The 12,868-nt window shown below is 43.1% G+C and overlaps 1 protein-coding gene across 2 annotated transcripts in view; it reads left to right on the plus strand.

Moving 5' to 3' along the window:
- Positions 1 to 3,512: 3,512 nt before the first annotated feature.
- LOC126547043 (erlin-1-like) overlaps positions 3,513 to 12,868 on the plus strand; it is a 68,267-nt gene continuing 58,911 nt past the window's right edge. The window contains exons 1-8 of one of the 2 annotated variants that reach the window (XM_050194875.3): positions 3,513 to 3,742; positions 3,807 to 3,898; positions 4,044 to 4,066; positions 4,141 to 4,221; positions 4,436 to 4,482; positions 4,949 to 5,010; positions 9,021 to 9,146; positions 11,559 to 11,691. In XM_050194875.3, the coding sequence (XP_050050832.1) occupies positions 3,814 to 3,898; positions 4,044 to 4,066; positions 4,141 to 4,221; positions 4,436 to 4,482; positions 4,949 to 5,010; positions 9,021 to 9,146; positions 11,559 to 11,691 (557 nt within the window). In that variant the 5' untranslated portion in view covers positions 3,513 to 3,742; positions 3,807 to 3,813. The remainder of the gene's footprint in view (positions 3,743 to 3,806; positions 3,899 to 4,043; positions 4,067 to 4,140; positions 4,222 to 4,435; positions 4,483 to 4,948; positions 5,011 to 9,020; positions 9,147 to 11,558; positions 11,692 to 12,868) is intronic. The other variant, XM_055062900.2, reaches the window with a different exon arrangement.

Raw genomic sequence — 12,868 nt, forward strand, 5'->3', positions numbered from 1 at the left:
ACAAAACTGATAAATTGAATACTGACGACACACAAACGATGATGGAACATGAGCGCACCGCACGAGCGCAGTGCCCATGAAACGTTCCGCTAAGGCGAGTTGTTTAGCGACCAATTAACGAATTAAAATTTTTAGCCCGCACATTCGTGCAATTATTACGTAGGATGGTAAAGCTGCAGCCGGCATTTCCGCGGCACTACACATCTGGTACATCTGGTATACGAGCTCGGGCTGCTGGTTACTGGAGCGCCCAGTCAAGCCGGTTGAAAGAAGGGCGTCTTCAGACATATATATATATATATGCATATATCACAACCCCTCCCGCCCAACTGGCACCTGGCATCCGCAGCCCACGTCCGCCCACGTTACTATGCCACTGGGGAGAGGCCTTTTGGTCCTGCACTATAGTGTACTAAAGTAGGATACAACTTTTAAAAATCAGCAGTTGGCAACCAAGGCACATGGACCACGCGGGGTTGTTACTCCAACCCACGGAGGAAGGAAACTAAGGAGAGGCCCTACCCCCTCCGCGCGCTAGGAGAAAAGTGTGGCGGAAATGACGTATAGGTTCTCATTTCTTTTGCTGCTTTTTTATTTTTTTTGCTGCATGGCCACGCCTTTTGGGCCACAATGGCGGCGTTGTTCTGATTTTTTTGAGCGCGCACACGTGTTGCTCTGGTAGGTTTCGTGCCGTGGCAAAGGCGCTGTGTGGGCGGGTTTGCGTTAGTCACCGTGTCTTGTTGCGCTGTGTTACCTGCACCGTGCTCTGCCGGACGTTGCGCGAGCGCGCGCGCTCCGCGTGCGAAACCACGCGCAGCGCGGCGTGGTTTCGCGAAAGATGTAAACAAGAGAGGAGGGTGGCACAAAAGGCGGAGCATCGCCATGAGCAACGCCAACTTCCGGCTTCACTTTTGCTTCACAAAGAGTGACGTCAGGGCCTCTGCTTAGTTTCCTTCCTCCGTGCTCCAACCAATCACAGACGCAAACAATATCGTCGTCATGCGACCATGTCAAAATGGTGTCGTACTATACCTCCAGGTCGTATGCTGTTCATGAAGTCTTTTGAACGGCGGAAGCGATGAAGTGTGCAACAGATATAGACAAAGTGTATGGATTCTGAGCATTTCACTCTTCAAAAGTCCGCGGTACAGTTCATTTCACTGTTGACCCAGTTTTACCCACGAAACTTCACTGCCAACTGAAGTGAAACTTGACAATAGATAGTTGCAGCAAAGCGTAGCGTTTTATTTCAGTTCAATAAACAATTAGGCTTTCACCGTTCCACTATAATAGTCGAATGAAAGCGTACAACATTACGCGCTTATAACTTTATCTTTGTCGTTACCGCCTTATTTAGGTAACAGGGAAAGTTTGAAGTACGTACTATTTGAAGTCTCGCAGAGGAACAGTGGTTGGCGGTTTGAGGGCGTCGGCGGGGCGTCGCTGCACACTTGAGTTGTATCCGAGCATGGTATCCGAGCGTTCCCCTTTGCTCTCTCCTTTTCTTTTTAATCTTTTTATGATGCCGATGGCGCGAGCATTGCGATCTATTCCTGATCTCAAGTTTTCTCTCTACGCCGACGATATCGCTCTTTGGACAACTGGCGGCTCCGATGTAGAGATTCAAGACACTCTACAGGCCGCAGCAGACGCCGTCGTGGCTCATGCAGGGGCTATAAATCTCACATGCTCCCCTCAAAAATCCGAGCTGCTACTTCTGCCATGCCACCGGGGGGCCGAAAAACACTGTCTAGTATACAGGTCATCCTAAACCATATCCCTGTTACTAGAATAGACAGGCTCAGGGTGCTCGGTTTACACATTCAAAGCAACCCCCCCCCCCCCCCCCCCGGCTCAACACATATACCCTATATACACTCCAAACCACAGTCGATCACACCCTGCGCCTTCTAGGGCGAGTCTCCAATAAACATGGCGGACTAAAGGAGGCCGAACTTCTCCGCTTGGTCCAGGCCTTCGTTATCAGTAAGATTACATTCGCAACACCATATCTACATTTCCTTAAATCAGAATCAGATAAAATCGACACTCTTTCACGCAAAATATATAAATTCACTCTGGGGGTCCCCATACGTACTTCCACTGAAAGGCTAATGCTTACTGGCACCTTAAACACACTTACTGAACTCACAGAAGCCCACCTAACATCCAAATATAGCAGACTTTCTAACACCGCAACAGGTCGACACATTCTACAAGCTCTTTCTATCACTCCGGCACCCATCATCAAGATTAAATACCACCATTCCACATCACATACACGAGAACCTGTGCATCCCCCCACTTCCTAAAAACATGCACCCTGTGCACCACAAACAGCGCAGGAGGCAGCGAGCAAAGGCTCTCCAAAAACAATTCTTCACCTCAAAAGACGTGCTCTATGTTGATGCCGCCGAATATGGGAACAGAAATCATTATGCAATATCAGTCATTAACTTTCACGGCCAGGTCAATGCGGCCGCCTCAATTCCTGGCTCTTCCTCGAAGGAGGCGGAGGAAGCGGCCATAGCCCTGGCCCTCACAATTCCAAATTCATCATTATCGTTAGCGACCCCAAAGCAGCCATACATAACTTCGGAGTGGGCAGGATCTCTAAGCAAGCCCTTTCCTTCCGCTTGGCCCATCCTTTCCATCAAACTGTGGCATTAATCTGGACTCCCACGCATGCGGGCCTTGCCGGAAACGAGGCGGCTCATGCCAGTGCCCCAGGATTTACAGTACAGGCTCAGGCATCACATGTATTGGACCTCGCCAAGGAGGAGGCGCCGTTTACAGCGCGGAATCGGCTTATTACCTACCACGACATCTGCACACACTACCGATTAGACCCTTTAACCGTTCCGCCACTCATGGGCAAATCCCCGCGTAGGTGTGAAGTTCTGTGGCGACAGCTTCAGACTCGCACCTTTCCCTCCCCTTACCTCCTCCACCGCATTCAACCCTCCATTTACCTAGCTTTCTCCCTCTTGTAAATTATGCGTCTCTCCCATAGCAGACTTAAACCACATCATGTGGGGTGCCCTAATCACACCCTTCCCCCTTTCCGCAAGCAATTAATATCGAGTGAGGAGCAGTGGGAGGCTGCCTTGCGCAGCTCGAGTCCCGGCCTTCAGGAGGCCATCCTGGAGTGGGCTGAGAGGATAGAGGAGGCCTACTTCAAGTAGTTCCTCCCCCCACCCTCTATTCGTTGCCCCCTTCCCTTTAAAGAGGGATGAATAAAGTTTTTCATCATCATCATCATCCGAGCGTTTTCCTTTAAAGTAGGCTGACGTAGATTCCTTTAAAGTGGGCTGACGATGATGAAAATGTTCACATTTCTTTTCTTTCTTTAGGTGCGCGCATGGATGAGGGGCGTGTTTGCTTTCAATTTTGTGCTGCGAGTTTGAATGCAGCGCATGAATGCAAGTTCTTCTGGTTGTGTCATGGTTGTTCCGCTTCCTCAATTCACGAATTGTTTTAGATCCAAAACGACATCCATTTGTAGCCGAGTCAGTGACCGAGTCGCAACCGGCCGAAGGGCCAAGTGTTGTGGCCGTCAATAGAAGTTCGGCGAGTGCGCGCACCAGAGTGAATGTTACCGTGTTGTTTTCGTTATGTTTTCGCCTTAGTAGTTTTGCGTTCTGTTTATCCTGAAACCTAGTCTTGCTTCATCAACTGTAATGTGCATTTAACCGTGTTTAGTAGGTAATCAAGCGTAGATTTGCGGTGGCATACTTCCCTGGTAAGTAACGTGTATGCGTTCTCTCTGAAAAGAAATCAGTACATTTCGTGATATCATTTTGCAGGCGTAAAATGCCAAACTCAGGAGTTGCTGCTCTGACATGTGCATTTGCATTGTTCCTTGTCGTCAATTTTTCTCTGCACAAAATCGACGAAGGTAAGGCGTCGACTCCGGCGTAGACTGCAATGGGTTTTTTGATCTCGCATGTCTTGGAGTGTAATGAACTAGAATAGGTGCGTTCATTACGCTACACATGGCCTCACTTTTCGCGCTTAACAGTTTCTTTTCTCACATGTTCCAGGTCATGTTGGGGTTTATTACCGGGTGAGCCAGTTTTCACTTCTTTGGCTAATGTGTTGTGTCACATTATCTAAAAATTTCTTGCATTTCTTTCCAAGGGAGGCGCACTGCTTAAGCAAACTAGCAATCCAGGATTTCATATGATGATCCCATTCATTACAACTTATCGATCAATTCAGGTGAGTTTGGGAGGTTTCGCATGCTAACTTATTTTGCTATACACGGTGATCGTCTCGGTCTCCCCCCTTTCCATGCTCACACATGCACACACAAAGGATCCCGCTTAAATTATATATAAACTTAAATCTCCATTGCAGTGATCGCAGAATATTTTAGTCTGTGCAACCACATTGCGAACGGAGCATAAGTTGATGTTTGCGTTGCTTTTTGCAGGTAACTCTTCAAACAGATGAAGTAAAAAATGTGCCCTGTGGGACCAGGTACATTAATAAGCTCGTAATATTATATGTAATTAAAGCAGCAGTGCTCATAGATGCATTTGTTGATAGACCTGCTGCCACTTTTTGTATTGAAGCACTCATTCTGGAAGTTTTCCTTTCTTCATACCAGGTATCCAATTTAGTGTATGCTAAGCTGAGTCCAAAATACAGTTGAGTACTACAAGTCTTTGCCAGGAGAATTACAGGATGAAAAGAAAAAAATCCTGAGTGGATTCACTTTCCACTTTCACAACTCACTGCATGGCTTGTGAAACAAATTAAATTTTGGTACAACTTCGGCTTTTAGCTCTGTTTTAAATTTCATAGTGCAGTGTTTACAATTGGTAAAGTTACTCTCCACATGGGCATGTTAGCCTCCACTTGGATTGGTGGTATCAGTTTGCTGTAACATGCTGCACCTGAGGTGTCCCACTAAGTGCTTTTCTAATTGAATGTTACATTCCAGTGGTGGTGTCATGATCTACTTCGACAGAATTGAAGTTGTGAATATTCTAAGCCCAGACAGTGGTGAGTGTTTCTTTTACTTCATTTTCACTGACATCTTGGTACACCTCTTAGCAGTAATACTGTGAGCATGGCATGTGCCCTTCATCTCCCTCGCCTCAATGTACCCACCCATCACTGGGCAGTGCTGGAATTGCGAGTGGGATACCCATTCCTCACTGTGTTTTGTAGTGTTTGTAAATAGCTGAATAGGCACAAGCTGCTTGAAGAAAAGTACTAATCATACTAACGATTGCTGTGTTCCAAGTGACCATTTACTGCAGCCACTAGCACCTTCAACATGCACCTCTTGAACCCATTTGACATTGCAGTGAGCCATGTAAGAATTCAAGTTTATTTATAAAAAAAAAGTATCTCCACTTATTGAAAAGCAGGAAGAACCTTTCACAAAGACGCACAATGAACCTCCAGTATGTGAGTGCACAAGGAGTATGTGCTTTCTAACTTCTTTTTTAATTGCTAGAAGCTATACTGGAGAGGTTGGCAGATGCAATGAAATGCAGTAAAAAAAAAGAATAAAGAGTCACTTGGTCTCACTATTGAACATTGTGCAAGTGTTCACATTTGTTCCACAATGCAGGATTTCTGGAGCAACCCAACGACAGACTAAAAGGAGATGTTATTGAAGCACACTTTATACGAGCAGTAGATAACTGTCTGAGCACTGTATCATTAGCATTGCTGGATGACAAAGTTGAATTCTTGCATTGGTGTCTGTGATGTCTCATGTATTCAAGGTGAGATAGATATAAAATAGGGATGGTTGCAATAAATGGCCAGTTGGAAGTCAGCATTCATGTGCTATTTCTGCTTCTTTGTTACAAAGTGCTCTGCCTTTGTAGTACTGTTACATACAAAGCGTTTCAGAAAATTCATTCTAAATTCCTCAAAAATAGGGAAGGTACAGTAATTAAAGAAAAATTTTTTTAGGATGCTTTGCCACACAGACATACATGTTAAAACAGACTTGTAAATATTAAAGAAAAAAAATTACAATCAGTTACAATTGCTGTATTTATTCCAATATAAGGTGAGGTTTTTCTCCCCAGAATTCTTTGCCTTGAGGTCACTCCCACCTTGTATGCAAGGCTTATAAATTCAGTTATTGTGTTAATGTCACCCGCCGTGGTTGCTCAGTGGCTATGGTATTGGGCTGCTGAGCACGAGGTCGTGGGATCGAATCCCGGCCACAGCGGCCGCATTTAGATGGGGGCTAAATGCGAAAACACCCGTGTACTTAGATTTAGGTGCACGTTAAAGAACCCCAGGTGGTCGAAATTTCCGGAGTCCTCCACTACGGCGTGCCTCATAATCAGAAAGTGGTTTTGGCACGTAAAACCCCATATATTATTATTATTTATGTGTTAATGTGGCGGCAGTGGCGCCACATTTCCCGCAGTCCAGGTTTTAAATGTCAGCGCAAATTGTACTAACTAATTTAGCAGGTGAGGCAGTACCGTATTTTTGCACATGTAACCTGCGCCAAGGATTTAAATATATTAACAGTAAAGGCGGAGCGCGGTCTATTTATCTATTTTGCCTTAAGTGTGGCTTCACAGAAGGGAAAATTTCTCCTTATCGTGTGGCCTCACTGCATTGCGACACGTGCTGCTGTGAAACCACACCTCAAGGGAACGTTCACGCCCATCTAGCTTTATTATCTGATAGGGATACTCACCTCTGCGTGTTGAAGCTCCCTTCCCCCCTATATTGTGGCCACCATTTTGTATTTCGGCTGTGTTAGTAATTACTATTTAGGGCAATCCTCACCAACTCTGAATAATCCGTTAGCTACTCTATATTGCTTACATTCTTTTTCTTGGGTTCCCCAGCTTGGGGGGGGGGGGGGGGCACAGCCACCTTTTAATCATGACTGCCCTAGAATCGAATAAATATGGTACTTCATTAAAAAATGTAACTAACTGTAGTTACCAATTACTGCCCATGAAACTAATTGTGTAATTACTAAAGTTTAATTGATTACTTATGCATCAATATCTCCTACCTTTTATTAGCATTGCACAAATACAGTAACGAGAATGAACTTGGCTGGACCTTCCAGTGGCTCTTTCTTGGCAGCCCTTCACACGCTGTTTATCTTCACTGAAAATTACTTTGCAAAATTTTTGTTGGTCTTCTTCCCTCGTTTTCTTCTAAGGACATCAACATATATACTGAAAATTAATTTGATGGGCACCCTGGAGAGAAGGGCAGTGTTGCAGTGTATCAACACCGGACGGGTGAAATTAGTTGAACATATGTTGGGAACTATTCAATAACAACCGAGGCAGCGGAGTCTAAACTCGCTGAAGGTGAGCATTCTGACGTTGAGGCGCTTGTGCTGCCTAGAAATGCGATACCACCACGAGCAGTATGTGGTGCTGAAAGTGCGGGCTGCATGACCTACCATTAAAATGAGGAATACTGAGGGCCGGGTTTGCCTGTCTGAACATGCACATCTGCGAGGCTGCTGAGTGGCATGACTGTAGGCATTCTACTTTAGTTTCTTCCAATTTCAAGTGCTCAAATCTGCGTAGCCTGTTTCAGCTTGTCTCGTTAATAAAGTAATTGGTTACATGTGTAATTGGTTACTGAAACAATGCTCACTTTATTTCACACAATAATTTATTCCCATGCATGCATGTCCTATCGTAGCAAGTTTATCACTTTAATATTTCTTTCCCTATGACAGTCAGGCGTGTAGCATATAACATGTATTAAAACACTGCAATTTGAAATTGTTGTTATAGCAGAGTACAGAATGGCAGCTTCCAAGTTTGTTGCCCTGTGTTACAGTTTAGCAGTTTGTTGTATGTGACAGAAATATAGGGTGTTTCACTAACAAGTGCCAAGCCTTAAAAAAAATAACAATGTGCTCTACATGAACGCAACCAATGCAGTATTGTTGACTGTCCTCTCGAGCAAATCGGGGTTTCTTTTACTGTGAGTTGAAATGAGCAATTAACAAAACTAAATAAACAACTTTCAAAGTATTGATTTAAATGCAAAATCGATGAAGTTGCAGAGCCTATTCAGAAACATTGAAGTCTTTTGTTGAAGAGAGCTGTTGTCATTCTATCTTTTGGGGTGCTGGAAAGAAAGCATGCAAAACTTGAAGAAGTTACATTGGGACAATAATGCCAGCAAACATGCTTTAAATGACTGAATAACTGATGCTACACATGAACAGGATGTATGAAAAGGCCATAAGTAAATGAAACGGTTCAAACAAAAATGTCCTGGCTTCCGCTATCGCCAAGAAAATTTGTCTGCTGAAGCGATAGTGCAAATGTAGGCATTGGATATAGTGATAAATAGTGCATATAAATTCTGGAATCTGGCTTTTTGCTGTTTACACACTGAATGGGCGAGGAAGATATGGCAGTAAATGCACTGCATCTATCATTTTTGCTTGTGGCTATGGCCTGTGCTTTAGATTCGGTGTGCAAGCAGGATCAATAACTCGTTCAGAGCAAGTTTGAGGTTACTAAATTCACAGTGCGCAAGTGCCTAGTTACACAGTACCTTTTCAAATTTCATATGCTTTCGTTGGAGTCCTGAAAAATGAAAACCGATACAGCTATCTTCATGGCAGGAATTTAGTTGTATACTTCTAAATGCACTCTACAACTTTTCTTTTGAAGGCTTTGCATTTATATGATCACTTTAAAATTGGTAAATAAATTGTGCTAATTATTGAGTTGTGCTCATAAAATATACTTTGAGTTGCTGAAGACAACACTCAAGAATACTGAGTTGTTTGCATGTGGTATTTTTTAAAGCTGGCACAATTTAGCTGAAACACCCTATATGATGGAAGGCAGTATTCATCACAGCTGATCTGCTGTTACAAATTTTCACAGGACCTATTTGTCTTTTATGAACTATTCAAAGAAGTAGAATAACATGCAAATTTTATTTGAGTAGGGGTGCTAGAAGGTAGCAAATAATCCAGGTCCTTGTGTTATTTGTGTCTTCTGAAGCAACCTCACATTGCCAAGTTTCTGTTGCAGTCTATGACATGGTGAAGAACTACACTGCCGACTATGATAAGACACTGATCTTTAATAAGGTGCATCATGAACTGAATCAATTCTGCAGTGTTCACAACCTCCAAGAGGTCTACATAAACTTGTTTGGTAAGTTCACATTTTTGTAGAAACATATGTCGTCTTTTTCTGAGAAAATGTCTCAAAATATATATTTATGTGTGTAAGGCCCACTTGCATTTCTTACTTTTTAAATTTTTAACTGGATGCAGTCATTACATGAGATAGGCTTATGGCTACTCAGTGAAGCCTTCGACTGTGCTTTGTCTGTTATGCAGAATAATGTAACCACTAGCAGCCAACTATAAACAGTTGTATTCAGTTGTTCTCGTCACTTCCGCTGCTCACATTGTTTGATAAGCTGGCCACCTTCTGTGCTGCCCATTACTATTTGAGATTCTCACCTCCTTGACTGCTTCAAACTAAACTGCATGTTACATGTTCAAAATCCACGCTTGCACTTGTTGCTGTGATGCTGCCTTAATGTGCCTGAAAGCATCAAGCTAAACAATGCACCCCAGCACAGTCAATACCATTAAAGCATGCTGAATCTGTCTATGCTGTGTGACCGGGAACCAGGATCTGAAGGGATACGGTGACAATTATGATGCCGTCATCTGCAGGGCAGTAGCTAGTGCCATTAGTAGCGACTTGTGAAAATTAACAGGCATGCGAGTACATGTATGATGCTTAGTAAAACATTTTTTCAAAGTTTCTGTGCTCTAAAGTAGAGGTGCGGGCCTTACACGAAGGCAGGCCTTGCTCGAGTAAGTGAGGTAATATGCTACAAACTGGGGGAAGGTCTGCTGCTCTTTCAAGGCATGGAACGGCTCTACAGGATATGTACAAACTAGAAGGTGTACAGTTTTTTAAGGGATGCTAAAGTCAAACATTCAGTCAGTCCAGATTGTTTAATTGCTTTTTTAGAAACCTCCATCACATGACTTCATCGCAGAGAAAATTGCACCTGATGTCGCCTCTCAGTTTTGTAATCAAACCATCCATGATGAGCACCATGTGTTATGAGGACATCCCACGCTAGGCCAGGCATCTTGGAGATTGCGATCAGCCAGGCATCACTGCCTACTTTGAGTTGGAACCGCACAGAGATGGAACTGCACTCCTGCAACTCGCTCTAACGGACCAGTATGAGGACAGAACATCATTGATTTCTTTCATTGGAAAGCCTAATAAAAGCGACCAATGTGCATTTTCTTTGTTGATGAAATACAGCATAATTAAGTTTTTATTATCTGTACTTGACTCTAATTTGTCCAATTATGAAACCTGCCATGGTAACTTAGTGGCTATGGTGATGTGCTGCTGAGCTAGAGCTTGCGGGTTTGATCCTGGCCGTGGCGGCCTCATTTCAGTGGAGGCAAAATGCAAAAATGCTCACGCACTTCTATCTAGGTGCATGCTTAAGAACCTCCGGTGGACAAAATTCATCAGGAGTCTCCCACTGCAGCGTGCCTCATAATCATATTGTGGTTTTGCCATGTTAAACCCTGTAGAATTTCATTTTTACCAGTTATGAACATGTCATTTATACGCCATTGTAGTTGAGACCACATTTTCAAAACCTTGCCCTATGTTTGTTATTTTATCACTTATGAAAGCTCTGTTCTCACTGTAGAAGGAATGCTTGGACTTATCATAGCAATCGTCTTTCACTTTAGGTTGAGTTTTCCTTAGGGTCCCATCAATCTGAGACATGTCTTTTTTTAAAGCTAGTATCTGTAGATTTTACTTTTAGCTTATAGATGCAAATTCACAAATTTGGGGGAGATGTTTGAAGTTCATTGCTATGGTTGTGAGAAGAGTACTGTGGTGTCCTTGCCATATGAGCCTTCACGTGCTGTTATGAAAAGAAGGAAAAATTGAGTTTCCCTTATAACTCTGCACTATTTGTATTGTGTGGTTGATTTGTTCCAAATTCCATTGCAAGGGAACAGGAAAGAAAAGTAAGTTGTATTTCATTGCCTAGATCCTTGGAGGATATTATACTCCCAGGTGAAGGCATTATTATTTCATCATGAGCAATCTGATTCCAGCATGCAAGCCCAATTCTTGGCTGCGTTTAATGAGGCAGGTTCACTAAGTTCTCTTCTCAAAGATGCATTAAAAAACAAGGAAAGCTTTCTTAAAGAATTTTTATTGATAAAGGATTAATAACTAGATGCAAGCATACACCACCAGGATCTATGTCATCGTAGGAAGCTACTCTGGATGTTTCAGGGTAGCATTGCCATGGCCAGCTTTTGTTTTTGCATTCTTTCAGACTTACTGCACTGTGACTCAGGGTAAGGCTGACCTATTTGGAAGCCTGGAAGTGTGATCTGCCAAGTGTGAACTATGCAGCTTTTTTTTTTTTATGTGCACTTTAGCAAACATGCTTTACAGAGAAAGCTCAGTGAGTTGGCAGCTGAGTTTGTATTAAAACAGAATCTGGTTCTGTTCTATGTACACTATCATAGACACATTTTTCTTGCCTGATTTCAGACCAGATTGATGAGAACTTGAAAACTGCCCTGCAAAGAGACTTGAATGTGATGGCACCTGGTCTGTTTGTGCAAGCAGTGCGAGTGACAAAGCCAAAGATCCCTGAAACAATCAGGCGTAACTATGAAATGATGTAAGTTACACATGGAAGTTGCTGTTGAGAGGGTGTTAATATGGTTGTCCAATGTTAAAAAGCTTTTTAGTATTAAATATACCACCTATATGAACAGTTCCTTTGTTTCATTGCTGTCTGAGGGTTTAAGCTATGCAATCTGTTTGGGATTGCACAATTAAGAAACTTCATTAAAATTAGTCCACCTTGCATTAAAGAAATTATTGCAAGTATAGGCCGCTTTCATGATCATAATACAGATCCTTTTCACGGCGATCCCATGGGCACCGCCATGTTTGATCACATGGTGATGCGTCCATTGGTTGCCTCCGTGTTTACATTGGTGGGGCTCTGTAAACCCCTGCGTAGACGGTGAGTGGGTGGATAACATGAAGCATTGGCCACAGCTTCAGAGGACATGTAAGCACTTTCTAAGCTCATTATGCCTTGTCCAAATGGTGTGAGCAGCATTTATGGTGCTTGTATACTAGAAGCGCTGCTAGTATTGTATTCCAAGCTGTCCAAACCTCCTGCTCCTGAATTAAATCGGGATCAGTATCCATTGCTCTTCATTATTTGTCAATCAATTTGAAGCAGCGCCTTGCCATGTTTCTTACTCAGTAACATTTCTCAGTGTAGTCACTATTTAGTTGTTTATTTTCTACATATTTGCTCGCAAATGTGCTCAGTTGTGGTAAACTTGTTTTTGCTGTGCACAAGGCTTGGAATGTAGGTGTTCTGTACTTTGTAATAGCTTGTAGCAAAGTCATATTATCGCTAGTCACTCATTTACTGTGTGTAATCACGAAACATTCAGCTTAGAACATTCGTGTGCTGTCGGCATAGCCATCGCCCATGCTTTGATGCATTGATTCAAGAATGCACCTATTCACTTATTAATGATACGGGGGCAATAAGGGAGCATAAGTTCGAGTGTGAGTTGGGGATAGATGTGTGTAGATAATGTGTGATAAACTTTGTGTAACAGGAAGTGGTGCTACTTAATTTGTGGCCATGTGATGAGCAGTATATACTCACGCTTACCGTCATTCCAGGGTTGACGTTTTCTCTTTGGAGGCTAGCGATACAATGCTGGCGATTGAGTGAACGTTTTTATTCTCGAGGAAAGGCATGCATCATGAAGGGCTGGCAACAAAGGCAACCTGCCGTGGTTGCTCAGTGGCTATGGTGTTGGGCT

The sequence above is a fragment of the Dermacentor andersoni genome, chromosome 1 (genome assembly GCF_023375885.2).
Source record: "Dermacentor andersoni chromosome 1, qqDerAnde1_hic_scaffold, whole genome shotgun sequence".
Lineage (NCBI taxonomy): Eukaryota > Metazoa > Arthropoda > Arachnida > Ixodida > Ixodidae > Dermacentor > Dermacentor andersoni.